Consider the following 14,066-nt stretch of genomic DNA (forward strand, 5'->3'; position numbering starts at 1 on the left):
CAGCAATTCAAATGGTTTCCTTTTCCCAGCATAATTTCAGCTCTTGCAGCTGACAAGGGGCCAAACCCACTGATCACAGGGATGCTGGGTGGAACACCTGGAGCCCTCTTGTGGGTCCTGCCTGGCCACCCTCCGACTAAGGGTCTGTTGGAGGCTGGGAGTGGCTTTTCCTTCATAGTGGTGAAAGTGTCCCTCTTTGAGCTAAATCAGCGAGTTATGTCTGAATTCTGACAAAGCAAGGCCTGACAAAGCGGAGATGAAGTTTTGACTTAACTGGAGCCTAAGGAAATATGATTTCACTTTAAATAAGTCTCTCTCTGTCTCTATTGTGTATGCACAATCCCAATATAAGTGATTTCATCTTTCAAAGCTGAAGGTCAGCCATTTCAACATGGTATTTTTTCCACTGGGTGTCACAGTTTCTGGTCTCCTGGCAAATCTGTACCATCAACATCCTAAATAAACCACAAAAGCAAAGCAATTTGAACTCATTGGACGCTTTTATTTTAATGTAGCACCCACCTTCATATCATGTACATTTTCCAAACTTAGATGGGCATAGTATAGAACACTATACATTTTGCAGCTTACCACGGGGACAGTCTGCAGCTGTGAAAACAAATTACTTAAATCTGGCTATCTAATTTATAAGTTAAAATTCAAATATATAATAGCCTTGGGGTATTTTTTTTAGATTAACAATCATAATGCTTGCAATACAATGTTTTTATATCAAAAAATCAGTAACAGAGTAAAACATAATGTGTATGTTCATAGTACATATCAAGATAGCTGAAAAAAGCTTCAAAATACATTATCTCTTTTAAAAGATACTAAATCACTAAGATTTTTTTTTTTTCCTGAAAAAAATATTTTACTCTTTAGTCAATAAAATATGTGGCTTCACAAACCCATGTATTTTCTTGTCAAGGACTGTGTATGCTGAAGACTGAAAGACTGATGATACTGGAAAATGGACATCCCTCATTTCCCTGCTAGCAACTTTTACAGGATCTCTTCCTCCTGATTTGGAAGCTCAGCTGGGAGGAAAGCAACCTATGCATCACTAACAACCAATTTTCACATTATGCCCATCCTAAATGCTTCCCATGAAGGTTTCCAAATCCCAACCATCCTTTTGTGGTTATTTTACCATGCACAGCCTCATCACCCTATGCTGGCTAGCCTTGGCAGTGTTGTAGAATCAGAGAATGGTTTGGATTGGAAGGGACCGTGAAGATCATCTGTTTCCAACCCCTCTGCTACAGGAACACCTTTCACTATTCAGGTTACTCAGAGCCCCATCCAATCTGGCCCATCAAGGGATGGGGCAGCCACAATTTCTCTGGCAACCTCTTCCAGTGTGTCACCACCTTCACAGTAAAGAGTTTCTTCCTTTTATCTAATCCAAACCTGCCTTCTTTCAGTTTGAAGCCATTCCCCCTTGTCCTATCACTACATGCTCTTAAAAGAAGTCCCTCTCCAGCTCTCTTGCAGCCCCTTTAGGTACTGAAAGGTGTTATAAGGTCTCCCCAGAGCCTTCTCTTCTCCGAGTTGAACAACCTGAACTCAAGCAGTCTTCATAGGAGAGGTGCTCTGATCATCTGTCAAAGTGGAACTGCCTGGATGATAGCCAAAGGAATTTATCTCCCTGATGTGGATACAGAATTTCCAGCAGGAAAACTACTGCCAAGCAGTCTGATGATAATATTTTCACTTTAACAGGATATCCAACAATTTACCGGTAATAAAGCTGCCTTGACTAAACACACTTTTGTTGCATCACCAAAACTCTCTGGAAAAGAGGACTTTCTGGAAAGAGTTGGTAATGTTTCCACTGCACCCTAGTATAAAATGAATAACTAGGAGTAGGACATTGATCCTTAAGAATTAATGTGTGTTCACAGGTAGTTTGTTTAATAAAGGAATGCCTCAGAAATGGAAACTGTTTGCCTTGCTTAATTACCTGGTCATTATTTATTTTGAAAGGCTCAAATAAAAATGGCTTATCTACAAAGGCAATTAGTCACTACACTTAGCTGGGCATTTTTCTTTTTTTACCATGGAATTACCATAGATTGAAACAAATATAGGTATCAGGTGATATGAATCTTAACAGATCCATAAAGAAATACATGAACAAAAGGAAGACAGTGAGTGCACACTTACACACTGAGGAAGATCCTTATCTGCTTTGCCTAGCCTTGTTCTGAAGACAAAAATACTTATTTGCTCACTGAAGACATTAAAAGGGGAACCAGGGTAATGGTCAGCACATCCTCTGATGCAAGGATGCCGTGCTCCTGTTCCCATATATCCTCTCTTGCTGGGCATGTTGTGCTCTGCCCAAGTACCTACAGAAACCACAAAAAGAGGACAGTGAGAGCTCATGCATGGGAATGTGATCCCACTCCTCCATCAGGCTGGCAGCTGGGGCAGGCAGACCTTAGTTGCTGTTCTGGGTCAGGAATGTCAGGGGCTTAAAGCTGATCGCTCACCTGTAGCTCAAGAAAGTACCCTGAACATTAAGCCTGTGAGGTCTCCCTTTCTGACCAAATGGTTTTGGATGTAGGAGCATCTCCCATCCAAAGTTTGAGAAAGTAAAGGTTTCTGCAAGAAATTATGATTTTGCTCCACCCACATTTTTCTAATGAAAAAGTAATTTTGAAGAAAATCTATAATACTGGATTTAGATGTGATTTTGGACCAGCCAGGGCCTGTTAACAGTAGTCATGAGCATGGCTGCATGGAGCAATTGCCAGAAGCACTGTCATAGCTTCATGATGCCTTTTCCTTTCCTTAACATGCTAACAGCTTCCCGAGAACAGACACTTTTTTTTCATTTTGTGTGGGCTATCAAAAATGCTTAACCATTGAGACATACAGAAGAGTAACCTCCTGCATCACACGTATAACATATTTGATGCCTCTCCTTTAATATTTCACTTTACCAATGTATGAAGGAGCGTATCATTATCATGACTGACATTTCACCAAAAAGAACAGAAATCAATTCACATTCTAGTCATTGAAGCTGAGTGGGGTATTTGCAATGCTAAAAATGCAGGGATTGTTAAATATTTTTATTTATTAATCCAGTGGTAAAGTAACAGCTAAGCAAGTATTTCATTGTTGGCTAAGCAAGTATCATAATTTCCAGTGAATGGAAAAAATTCCTGGATTTTAGAAAGGAGACTTTAAAAAAAGAAGTATAAAGCAGACTCTTCCACTCTTCCCTTGAACAGCATCTAGTCCATTAATAACTCAGCTGAAAGAAATGGGAGATTATTTCAAAGGAAGCTCCTGTCAAACATTAAAAAGTCCTCCACTGCCTTAAAAACATATTATGTACACTTCTTTGTAATAATTTAAAAGCTTTCCTTAAAAAAACCCCATAAAATAAAAAAAAAAAGTGTGCCATATGATTATTTCCTACAAAACAGTAAGGCCTTATTGGTCAAATGATAATGTGTGAACTAAAAAGCAAACAGGGTGAGCACTTAACCTCATTAAATCTCAGGAATGACTCAGTAATATTATGAACAAATGAAATAAATGATGACAAATTCTCAGGAATACCACTACTAGCAAGAGGGCAGTGGCTCTTTTGTAGATTCCCAGAAAAGCCTGCATTCCTCGCATTTTGTCACTGACCAGGAATGACCATCTGACCCCAGCTATGCAATAGCCACATGAGAGAAGTCCCAAATCCAAAAGAACAGTTGTTGCTTGTTGACACAGTGATATTTAGTTGAATCACAACTAGTGCATTACAAAACCAGACTTCTAGTAACAATTCTGCCAATGCTAATTTTCACCTGCAGACTTCTGGATTCATGTCCCTCTTCCACATTCCTTTCAGTAAAAGCAGACTGTTTCATTGCCACTTTAAACACTCCCAGTGATGCCTTTCTTATCACTCAACAGAACTTTTGGCTGCTCTGATGCCCTCTGATATGTCACAGCAGTCATTCCATGACACACCCCAAGGAGAGGTTACCCAGCTGCTTCAAACCTGCTTCTCCTTCCTCTCAGCCCCAGGGCTATCCTACTGCTACAGGGAGCAAGGATCACACCCGCAAGGGTGACAGAATTTCTGTGCCGTTTCTGCAAGATGACCACAAACACTTAAATCAGATCAGTGAGACACATGCAGTGTCATGTTTAAGGTGGACAACAGGTAGGTGACAGCCCCTTGCAGTGAAGCACACCATACCCATGGTGGGAGCAGGGTTGACATTATTATGTCTGAAGTCACCCAATCCAAGAGTATTGCCCCAAGAAATACAGCAACATTCGTTAGCCAGCTTCCGCTGTAAGAACTGAGACCAAAGCCACCAGCCACTGCATCCACGGAAAACTCCCTACAGGATTCTGCTGGCCCTGGATCAAACGCAGGTTAAAGATAAATTTTTGCTTCTTTGTTTAGAAAATAGATGGCCATTAGCAGCTTTCTCCTATCAGTAGCATCTCCACTGATGTGCAAAGGAACCTTAACAAAAGCGTGCTGTAAAAGGAAATTACTTCCATCTCACATTTTACAGCCTCATACATAGCACTTCTGCTATCTTCCCTCTTCTTGGAAGTACAGTTCTTGTACAATCCTTAAAACAAATCAGCAGCTATTAAGACAACAAAGCAGACTAATACGAATGTACATAGAATAGCTTTTATAAAAATGCCCTGAATGCATTTTTAATCTCTTGTTAGAAATACACTGTTGGTTAAAGAAAAAAAAGAAAAGAAAAAGCTATACACCAGCCATCTCAAACATGCTAAAAGAATGCAGAGACACTGGTAGTTGCAAGCAAGTGCTCAAATACTGGTGATTAGAAACAGCTGTAGCTCAAAAAGATTTTTTTTTCCTAATTTCCAAAATAATTATATTTTAGTATTTTTTACTGTTCTCTTACATGACTTGAACTAATAAAATACAAGTTCTCTAACATTAAAATACATCCATGATTGCATAATAAACAGTACTAAGAAAATAATTATTTGACATGTGATTGAGGATAAAGATTCTGTACATCTTGCAAGTTCTATTCCTATGGTATGTTAAATCCACAGGTACTCTACAATTATACAATCCTACAGGAATCAGTAACATCCAGAAGCACATCTCAGAGGATGAGTTTTCAATTTAAGCAAGAATTCAGGAATGCTGTACCTCTTAATGATCGGGGCAGGAGGTCCTGCCAAAATGCATATAAATCAGGAATTCTTTACATAAATAAAATATTCTCAGGCTATTCATTTCAGTGATAAACTGCATTTACACATTAGGCTGGGAAGGGGGAAGAAAGAACACAAAACGTCCCCCACTCAGAAATATTCCATAGTCAGGTATTTGTTTTCTGTACCTTCTTCACCCGCAAAGGCAAAATGTGCGTAATGGGGTGAGGAGAGACCCAGCAAGGCCAGTCCTCCCCCCTGCCTTGGCAGAGACCCTGCTCAGCTGCACAGAACTCTTCTCCTTGCAAGGCTGCTGGGCACTGCTCTGCTCCTGCTCGTGCACGGCCGTGCGGGAAGTCACAAGACGGTGACAGGACGAAGCTGCTCCAGCTGCGTTTCCAAGGCAATGCGTTCCTTGTGAACCTCCTGCAGGAGGAGAAGTGTGTTAGAAATTTTGGGATGCTCACATGCACCACCCTGCTCCAGGAAAGGGCAGCCAGGCAGGCTCTCGATGACCTCCCATGAAAGGGCTCCCTGCCAGTGTGGGGGCTGGGCTGGACTGCAACTCCTCCAGGGTCTGTTTCCACATTTGGGCAGGCTCAGAGCCCCAGAGTAGGAGTGCACTTGAACCCTCCTAAGCCTCAGTGCAAGATGTACCCATCCAGTCTTCTGGTCTCCATAAAAACAGCAGAGCTCCGCTCTGCCAGAAAGTTTTCAGACAGCAATACAACTTGAAGGACAAGTTCAGTTTTCTCTCTTTTGTGAACTTAGACGAACTTCTCTGTCTTTCCTGCTGCAAAATACAGGTAACAGCACTGGTCTGCTGAAGATGGAAGCAAGTAAGACTTGACCCAAGGAATGATGGCAACGTGCTCTCATTAAAAGCTTGCATCCCTGTGCTTATTTCAATTACTGTCCTATATTTTGCTCTGATTTCAATACTACTGGAGGTGGCACATAACTGATTGCAGGGAGCTTTGTCACTGATTTTCAATGTGTTCCTTACCTTCAGCTGCTGCTGGAGCTCACTGTTCAACCTGGCGAGCACAGCATTGGCTTCTTTGTTTTTTCGTATAGCAGTCTGAATAGCCCTTTTCTGCTTGGAAGACTGTCTGCCAGACAAATACAAGACGTTTCAATTAAGAGTCTCAGCACTGGCTGATGCCAGAACAGCCACCCATTTTGCATAACCCTCTGCACCCTGGACTATGCTTCAAAGACATGATACAAACTACAGCCATAAGAGAAGATAAATGTAACACTGAAATGAGATGGCTGAATCAGGTGGAATATTTGAAACCTGTTAACCTGAATGATATAAATATTTTAAGCTGTCTCAATTATTTCAAAATCACTGCATCTTCATTGAGCTTAAGAATGATCCCGACATAGCTGTGCTTATTGCAGCATCTTTGCATTAGCTGTTTTCAGAGACTTGTAGAGTTTAGAGTCAAGAGTGGTTAACAGAAAATACAAGAATCATTCTATACAGAAATAAAGGACATTGACATGAAAATTGTGTTTCAGACTTTTGCTGATTCTGATGTTTCTTTACTTCAAAAATTAATACTTCTTTTATTCAAAGCAGTCATTTCCACCAAAACCATCTGACATCACGAACAGGAAGACAACTGATTGACTTCCCACAGCTTTTTTGCTGCTAAAATAAAGGATGTACCTTTTTATTTTAATAACTTATTTTATTAATTAGGAATTTTTATTGCTTCATAGCCTGTGGTAACTGATCTGGAGGAAATGACAGCTATGCAGACAGGTATAAAAAGAGACAGGTCTATATAAGGACCAACCTATTCAAAGCAAGATAACAACAGCAAAAAAGAAAGAAAATACAGAAAATAATGACTGAATATCTAAGCCCCTTTCCAAATAGATTATTTCAAAGTTTTACATGAGGAAACAAGAGCTCTTTAATGCCAGATTTGATCTAAAACAGATGCCCTATTTATATATGGTCCAGTGGCACGCAGTCCCCATTGGCTCTTATCTCTTAACAGAGCTGATGACACTGATTTTTGCAATAGACTCTTTCTCACAGCACGGCAACAGGACTTTATGCTGTTATGTTCCAGTGAAGTGTCAGTTTTCTGCTTCACTATTTTCCTGCAAACTGCTCTCCATAGGCTATAAAGTAATAAATGATAGGAAAAAAAATAAAAGCAGGGCAATATATGTCTGCGGCCATTTAAACATTTTAGGAAAGATATAGACAAGACAGGATTGAGATGTTAACAAATGCTGTTATCTTTGAACCACTATGGAATATGCACTCCCAAAGCACAAAATAGTACTTTAAGAGCATCCTAGGAGTCTTATTACTTATTCTAATCTCCAATTATGCAGCACAGATTCAGTCTACTGATAAACAGTCTGCCAAGAAACGCTCAATTGATTTGGGCAGCTTGATTTTGTTTCAGACTGAATCAGATGTCTTTTGCAAGGCCTGGGTGATGGTGGGGTATAATGCTTGAACAGTGCTTCAGCTGAGGGAGATGCACAGACCTAACTGGGTTTCAAGTGCTTACTATTTGTACAGCCCCTTCTCCACCACTATTAAATGCACATAGAGTAAAATCCCTACAAGTCTTGCTTGCTCTCATAAATACAGCTGTCAAAGCTGTCAGCAACTAACACATCTTGGGTTTGGCCATTATGGGATGGACCTCAAGTGGTCTGTGGCTCATCTCACACTAGTGGCAAGCCCATTTCCAACATGCCTTGCAATGAAGGAATATTGCAAGGATATGACCAACATCAAGCATTTCATGACTCAGCTTCCTGGGCATTTATATGGTCATATCTGTCCAAATGAAGGAGCAAAACTCCAGAAGACACGTGCAAGGCAGAAACACACACCCTCACATATAGAAGAAGTTGGGTTAGTGATGGTTGAACAGCTAGGCTTGCTCCTCAGCCATGTCTACCAGTTACAGAAGTAGGACACCTTTAAAGAGGTTATCTACCTATGAAATACCACTGACAGTCACTACAGGCTTAGTTTGCATTTGAGAAGACTGATGTAGATTTCAGAGACCTGTATCTTGTGGATCATTATCAGAAATCGAACTGTTAAGCACAAAATTATACAAGGAGGAAACCCTGCTACATCAGATCTCATGCTGCAGTTTGGCATGCTTGGTACAGGTTTTTACTTTTGGACTGGGAGGTGAGGCTTGACTGCTGGCAGGGAAGAAGTCACATTTATAGTGGGAGAAAGCTCGGGGGTCTCCAGCCCTTGTGCCTCTGTCCGGAGCTTCCTGCGGGCAGGTTTGGAGGGTGGCTGAGCAAGAACAACCTCCTGAAAGGAAAAAGCACAGCAACGTCAAGTCAGGCCATATGTGTCCCATCACTGAGCTGGAGAATACTTGTGACACATAAATTGCTGACAGCTGGTTAAGATTTCATAATTTAAAGACGTACAGAGCTTAATTCCAATTTGGTAATAGCCTCTCAGGTTTCTGACTTTGAAAAAGGAACAATAACTACTGCAATCCCTTTATGAATGAAAGGGTGTTTTGCCTTTATCTGGATGACATGCCATTCACAACTGGGTTGTACAGCTTAGTGTGCATTTGGTGGAAGTGGAGGGAGGGGTGTAAACACATGTACTAGCCCCCAGTTGACCCAAAAGCATTACCAACAGAGCAAGGTTTATTTTTGACTATGCTCAGTTGGAAAGAATAAATAATCACTTGCATCCCAACTTACTGCCTCATACATCTGGCACGAAGCCTCTCCTTTCTCCCCTGCTCTCTTACATGAAGCACACTGCATATGGCTTTGAAATACAAATACATGAAATTATCCATGCAAAATTAACATGTTGAAGTATAGAAGGCCAGCTATTTCTCTTGATAAGCTACATCAAAGAAATAGTCTGGCTTTTCTAGGTAAAGCAGAGTCCTGGATTTTTATGACTTCAGTGGTAAGAAGTGTTTTCATTATTATAAATTAAGACACCCTTTCTTTTGCAATGAGAAGTAGTTTTACCACCTTATAAGTGATATCAATTATAAATATAAATGTATCCTCTTCAGTGTATTTTATTATTAGACCTATTTTAGAAGGGATGTAACTATTACTGCCTCATTTCATGAATGAGAAAGCTAGGACTCAAAAAGCTGAATTGACCTGAGACAGGTTTTTTCAGCATCAAAGACAGAAAAAAGACCAAATTTCACTATCACATATTTTACTGGGCTAGATTACCTTCACTACTGTGTTTTCCCCAAATGTTAATAAAATAAAATAAAACAAAAAAAAATTAATGGGGAAATATTTAATGACAAAGGAATTGCAAGGAAAAAAACCCCACTGTAGTAGGCAGCCTGACTCACAAGAAGAGACTACTATGAGTGATACAAAATGTAACCAGTATAATCATTCATATCAGAAGGGTCGCAATTATTAAAAGGATTTGAATTATAAGGGAAAAGGTTTAAACATTAAAAACCAGTTCTGTAATTACTGAAAAAAATCTAAAAATATTATCAGATGTTCTGATCAGGATGTCAGCACGTCATGACTGCACACATCTCTGGTAATGCCACGCTCTGAAATCCTCTGCACAGGCACAGCTCCCTGCAAACACATCCCACACAGCAAGGGAGGAACTTGCATATGCCTCCCACAACTACAATGCCAAACACACAATCCCAGTCTACCTTAGACTACCCAAACTCTACCAAATCCATAAGATAAATCCCTTTTCCCTTTCAAGCACAATACTGTAAGCAATGGTCCAAGCAGATCCCTCAGCAGGGTCTCTTTGGCTGGCTGCTGCTGCACCAGGCTTTGGAAGGTTGGGTCAGCAGTGCAAAAACCACCTGCCTCCCACAGCCTGGGGCTTCACTGCATTTTAGGGAACCAGGTGGGATGAGGGTGAGTATGAAGTAGGTGGACCACAAGGACTTCATTTCCCCATCAGGGGTACAAAGCAGAGGAAGGAAAAAGCAGGGCCAGGCTAGAAGTAGCATATGATGAGCACAAGCAGAGCAAGGACACTGCCCAGAAAGCCCTGTTACATACAGAAAATGATGACACTGGATGTTTGCCTGTGCCCCCTGTTACACTAAAAGTGTGACAGTGCTCCCTGGGCAAGGTACATCCAGCACCTGGCAAAAGTTCTTGGTTGGGCTGAGTAAATGACTTGCAGGTGCTCTCTGGCTGCAGGAGGGGCCAGAATGGGGAGGATCTGTATTTGCCCCCTATCCAAACCTGTTCTGGCTGGGGCTGGTGGAAGGAGGTGGTCAGGGTGTGACCAGGAGACAGAAAACACTCACAGCCACTGCTGAGGCTACTCTGTCCCTAAGAAAGGCCCTTTGAAGTGTGCCATTTTAATTTCAGTGCTTACTTTTTACAAATGATAGGTTCATACAAAAAAGCATATTAGAAACTGCATTTCTTGAGCAAATCTCTCCCAGACTATGTACATTTAATGGCAGATCCTGACCTCTAGCAAACAGGTGTGTTTACATCAAAATCAAATCCTCAATAACTGAAACCAAAAAGTGCATCACAATTTGGAGGAACTACAGTGAGACAGGGCTGGAGTACAATCAAACTCTTTTTGTTTTCCCTAAGGCTCCACAAGCCCCTATTGATTCGAAATAAATGGCAAGTTGCCTCTCCCAAAGCACGTGCATCAATGTGTACATACTAAGAGGTTTCTTAATGATTTATCCACGTTGATGTCACTTATGATCACAGTTCTCTCCCGTGTCTTGACCTCCAGAGAAGGTAAATATGTAAAAACATAACCCTAACCCTGTTTAATTGCTTTTAAGCTTAAAACAACCACATTTGTAGATGAAGGCAAATCACTCCATAATGGTGCAATGTGCGCAGATCTCACCTTTTTTGCTGAACTGTTTTCTTCTGCCTGCGATGGGGGTTTGTTCATCTGAGGATGTAATTCAACCTCAGATGGTTGCTCTGTCTGCAACAACAAATCAGTCATTGCTACACCCAGAAAATGACTAGCAGTCACATACAATAAAGTCAATGAAAGGAAATGTTAGACACAAAAGAAAAGTTACTTTAACAATTCAACAGTAGGGAAAATGGAGATCTAGGGTGACAGCTGAATGGATGACATATGTCTTTTGCAGATTTTTTATGCAACCGTATTCTTGCATTTTACTGTGCTGGGAAAACAGGAGAGAAGTTTTTTAGTGAAGCATTAGGAACCATGTCACTGAATGTAAACAGTCTAATACCCAGAATTTCTTCTAGAATTACCATTACGGCCTAAATACTCTGAGAAAAACTAAGAGAGTGGAAAAAAGCTTGAAAGATCTTGGATACACCCTGTCACCTTATTATCACCTGAAACCAATGAAAGTACATAGGAGTAAGCCTCTGTCTTTGAAGTTTGTGAAGCTAGAGTGAGAAAGCCAGAATCATACCAAAAATTCCAGCAAAGTTACTGAAAACACAAATCATGAAAAAGCAAACAAGTCTTCTCCCTTCTCACATTTCAAACAGAAACCCAGCTGAAAACTCACCACCCAGATCTACACATCTGTAAAACAAAACACCTGATTCCAAAAATATCTGACTGAGAAGCAAATTAAATCAGAGGGTTAATCCCTTGCTTTGCCTCTCATAAAGTTCTCTGCAACTTTTGATTTCCTCCACCAGAACCAGGCACAGCACTGGGGAGGGCTGTAGGATTAGAACTGCCTGTCCCCAGGTACACAGCAGCAAACATGGTATTATAAACATGGTGTGGCTGTTTTCTGTCCAGAAAGTATGAGCTGGCTCTCCAAGATGGGGAAGGCAGGCAGGAGGCTGAGGCCACTTAGCACTGACAGACAGCCTCTTCTCCTCCTTCCAGCTTCTGCCCAGTTGAAGCCAGGCTGGCAATGGCCCCAAGACAGCAGGGGCAACCTGCCATCCTACTCTCTCCTCAAATGAGGCTCATTTCTACACAGGTGAAAGCCTATGTTTAAAACCAAATCCAAGGCAAACCTCAAACTTTTAAGGGACCAGGATTTTAGCCATAAAACCAATTTGTTGCACACCAAAGAACCTAACTCACTGTTGCCAAGAGGCTTCTGCATAAGCCCCACCAACCTCTGTAGCAGTCACAGGTTTCCAAGTGCTTAACTCTAAGTTAAATAAAAACAACAGAAAGCATTGAATTTGATATATTTCAAAAGGAGGAACCATACCATGTTTATTTCTTCCATAACAGACACAATAAGAGCTGTACAGAAAGGTGCAGGGGAAATGTGGTTCTGTGGTACTGCTCTTCTCCAATGATACAGCATCAAACATGTGCACAGAGAAGGAAGTTTTGAAATTAATTTTTTTTTTAATGCATGCAAAATTCCTAAGGAGAGAGGGAAGAGGGGGACTGACAAGATTTCTCTCCCATCCTTTTTAAAGTGTGCTACATTCATAGTGTTACCTGATGGTTAAAAAACCCTCAAAGAGCCCCTCACACTGTAGTATTTACAGTATTTGAATATTAATATCTTAAATTTTTTAATTTTAATAACTACTGGATGCTAACATTTGAATTTTGAAAAGCTTTTTATATATTGAAAGGCTTCTTCTGTAAATGCAGATTTCTGGTCAAATAGAGTGAAATGGAAAAAAGCAATTTTTTGTGCATCTATAAAAATCAAAGACCTTTAGAAGTCCATTGAATGCAACAGACTATTTCTTTATCAGCAAGCTGAATAGCCCATAACCTCCCTGATTTCTACGACTGCTTTTTATATATTTGAAAGAAATGAAGGCTATAAGCACAGCTAACAGAAGCCTGGCAAAGGCCACAAGAGTTTCATGAATGATTTGGGGATGGCAAAGTTCAAATAATGAACAGAACCACACATTAAGTTTGGGCCACATCAATTTGACAACCCATTCATTCATTTAGGGGCAGCAACAGTAAACCCAGCCCTTCAGAGAGACATGCAATACACATACTATAAAGTCTTCATGGTATAGCTTTGCTGCACAACAAAGAACAGTGCCAGGAAAAACAGCTTTTAATGACCTTTTAGTGACAGCACTAGATACCTGCCTTAACCTTGCCAGGCAGGCACTTTGTGGTGCTCACACTCTTGTTGGAATCTACACTAAACCTTGCACCAAAATCAAGACTATATTAATTTATTCCACAGAATGGGGGGGGAAGCCAACCAACCAACTCCATATTATTTATGTATGGATAAAAAAATGCAGCTTTTGAAGAACCAGTATGTTCAAGCAGTGTAGAAGTAACTGAACAGATTGGTATTCTACAATATCAGTTTCAAATAATCAGAAAAATTAAAATCGCAGTCAGATAAGGGGCCTAGAGAAGAAAGAAAAATTTGCAAAAAAACAAACAAAAAAACAAACAAACAAACAAACAAACAAAAACCCCCCAGAACTCAAACTTTTGCAGAACCACCCTCTCTTTTTCCCTTTCTTTTTTTTTTTTCCAGTGGTCTGATTGTAGGAGAATACTGTTTTAAATCAAAGGGAACTGAAAAGGGAAGGAAAGGGTAAACCTTGTGTTCTAGTGAAAGCAAATACAAATCTCAGTGAAAATGTCAAAAAGGGTAAGATTTCAAAATCTGTGAGAGCAAGACATTTTTTGTGAGCTGAGTGCTGTGATGTGTCTGTCAGGGACAGCCTGCAGCCCATGCTGAGGGCTGTGGTACCTGCTGGCTGTGCCCGGGTCACTGGGCTGGCCACGTCTCCCTTGCTGCCAGAACACGAGGATGGCAAAGTTCAGCAGCCAGCAGTGCAAGGGCAGGTAAAAATAAAGAAATAGCTACATCTGACCAAAAAAACCCCCAAACTCCTTCCCCCCCCCCTCCAAAAAAAAAAAAAAAAAAAATCCCCCCAAAACAACCAAAAAAACCAACACCCCC

The 14,066-nt window shown here is 40.7% G+C and overlaps 1 protein-coding gene across 3 annotated transcripts in view; it reads right to left on the reverse strand.

Moving 5' to 3' along the window:
• Positions 1-493: 493 nt before the first annotated feature.
• Positions 494-14,066, reverse strand: part of REPS2 (RALBP1 associated Eps domain containing 2) — a gene marked incomplete at its 5' end in the record, with an annotated part of 95,836 nt that continues 82,263 nt past the window's right edge. For 2 of the 3 annotated variants that reach the window (XM_083885139.1, XM_083885141.1), the window contains 4 exons: positions 494-5,601; positions 6,182-6,287; positions 8,346-8,491; positions 11,048-11,131. In XM_083885139.1, the coding sequence (XP_083741265.1) occupies positions 5,533-5,601; positions 6,182-6,287; positions 8,346-8,491; positions 11,048-11,131 (405 nt within the window). In that variant the 3' untranslated portion in view covers positions 494-5,532. The remainder of the gene's footprint in view (positions 5,602-6,181; positions 6,288-8,345; positions 8,492-11,047; positions 11,132-14,066) is intronic. The other variant, XM_083885140.1, reaches the window with a different exon arrangement.

The sequence above is a fragment of the Zosterops lateralis genome (genome assembly GCF_965231275.1).
Source record: "Zosterops lateralis genome assembly, chromosome: 2".
NCBI classification, from domain to species: domain Eukaryota; kingdom Metazoa; phylum Chordata; class Aves; order Passeriformes; family Zosteropidae; genus Zosterops; species Zosterops lateralis.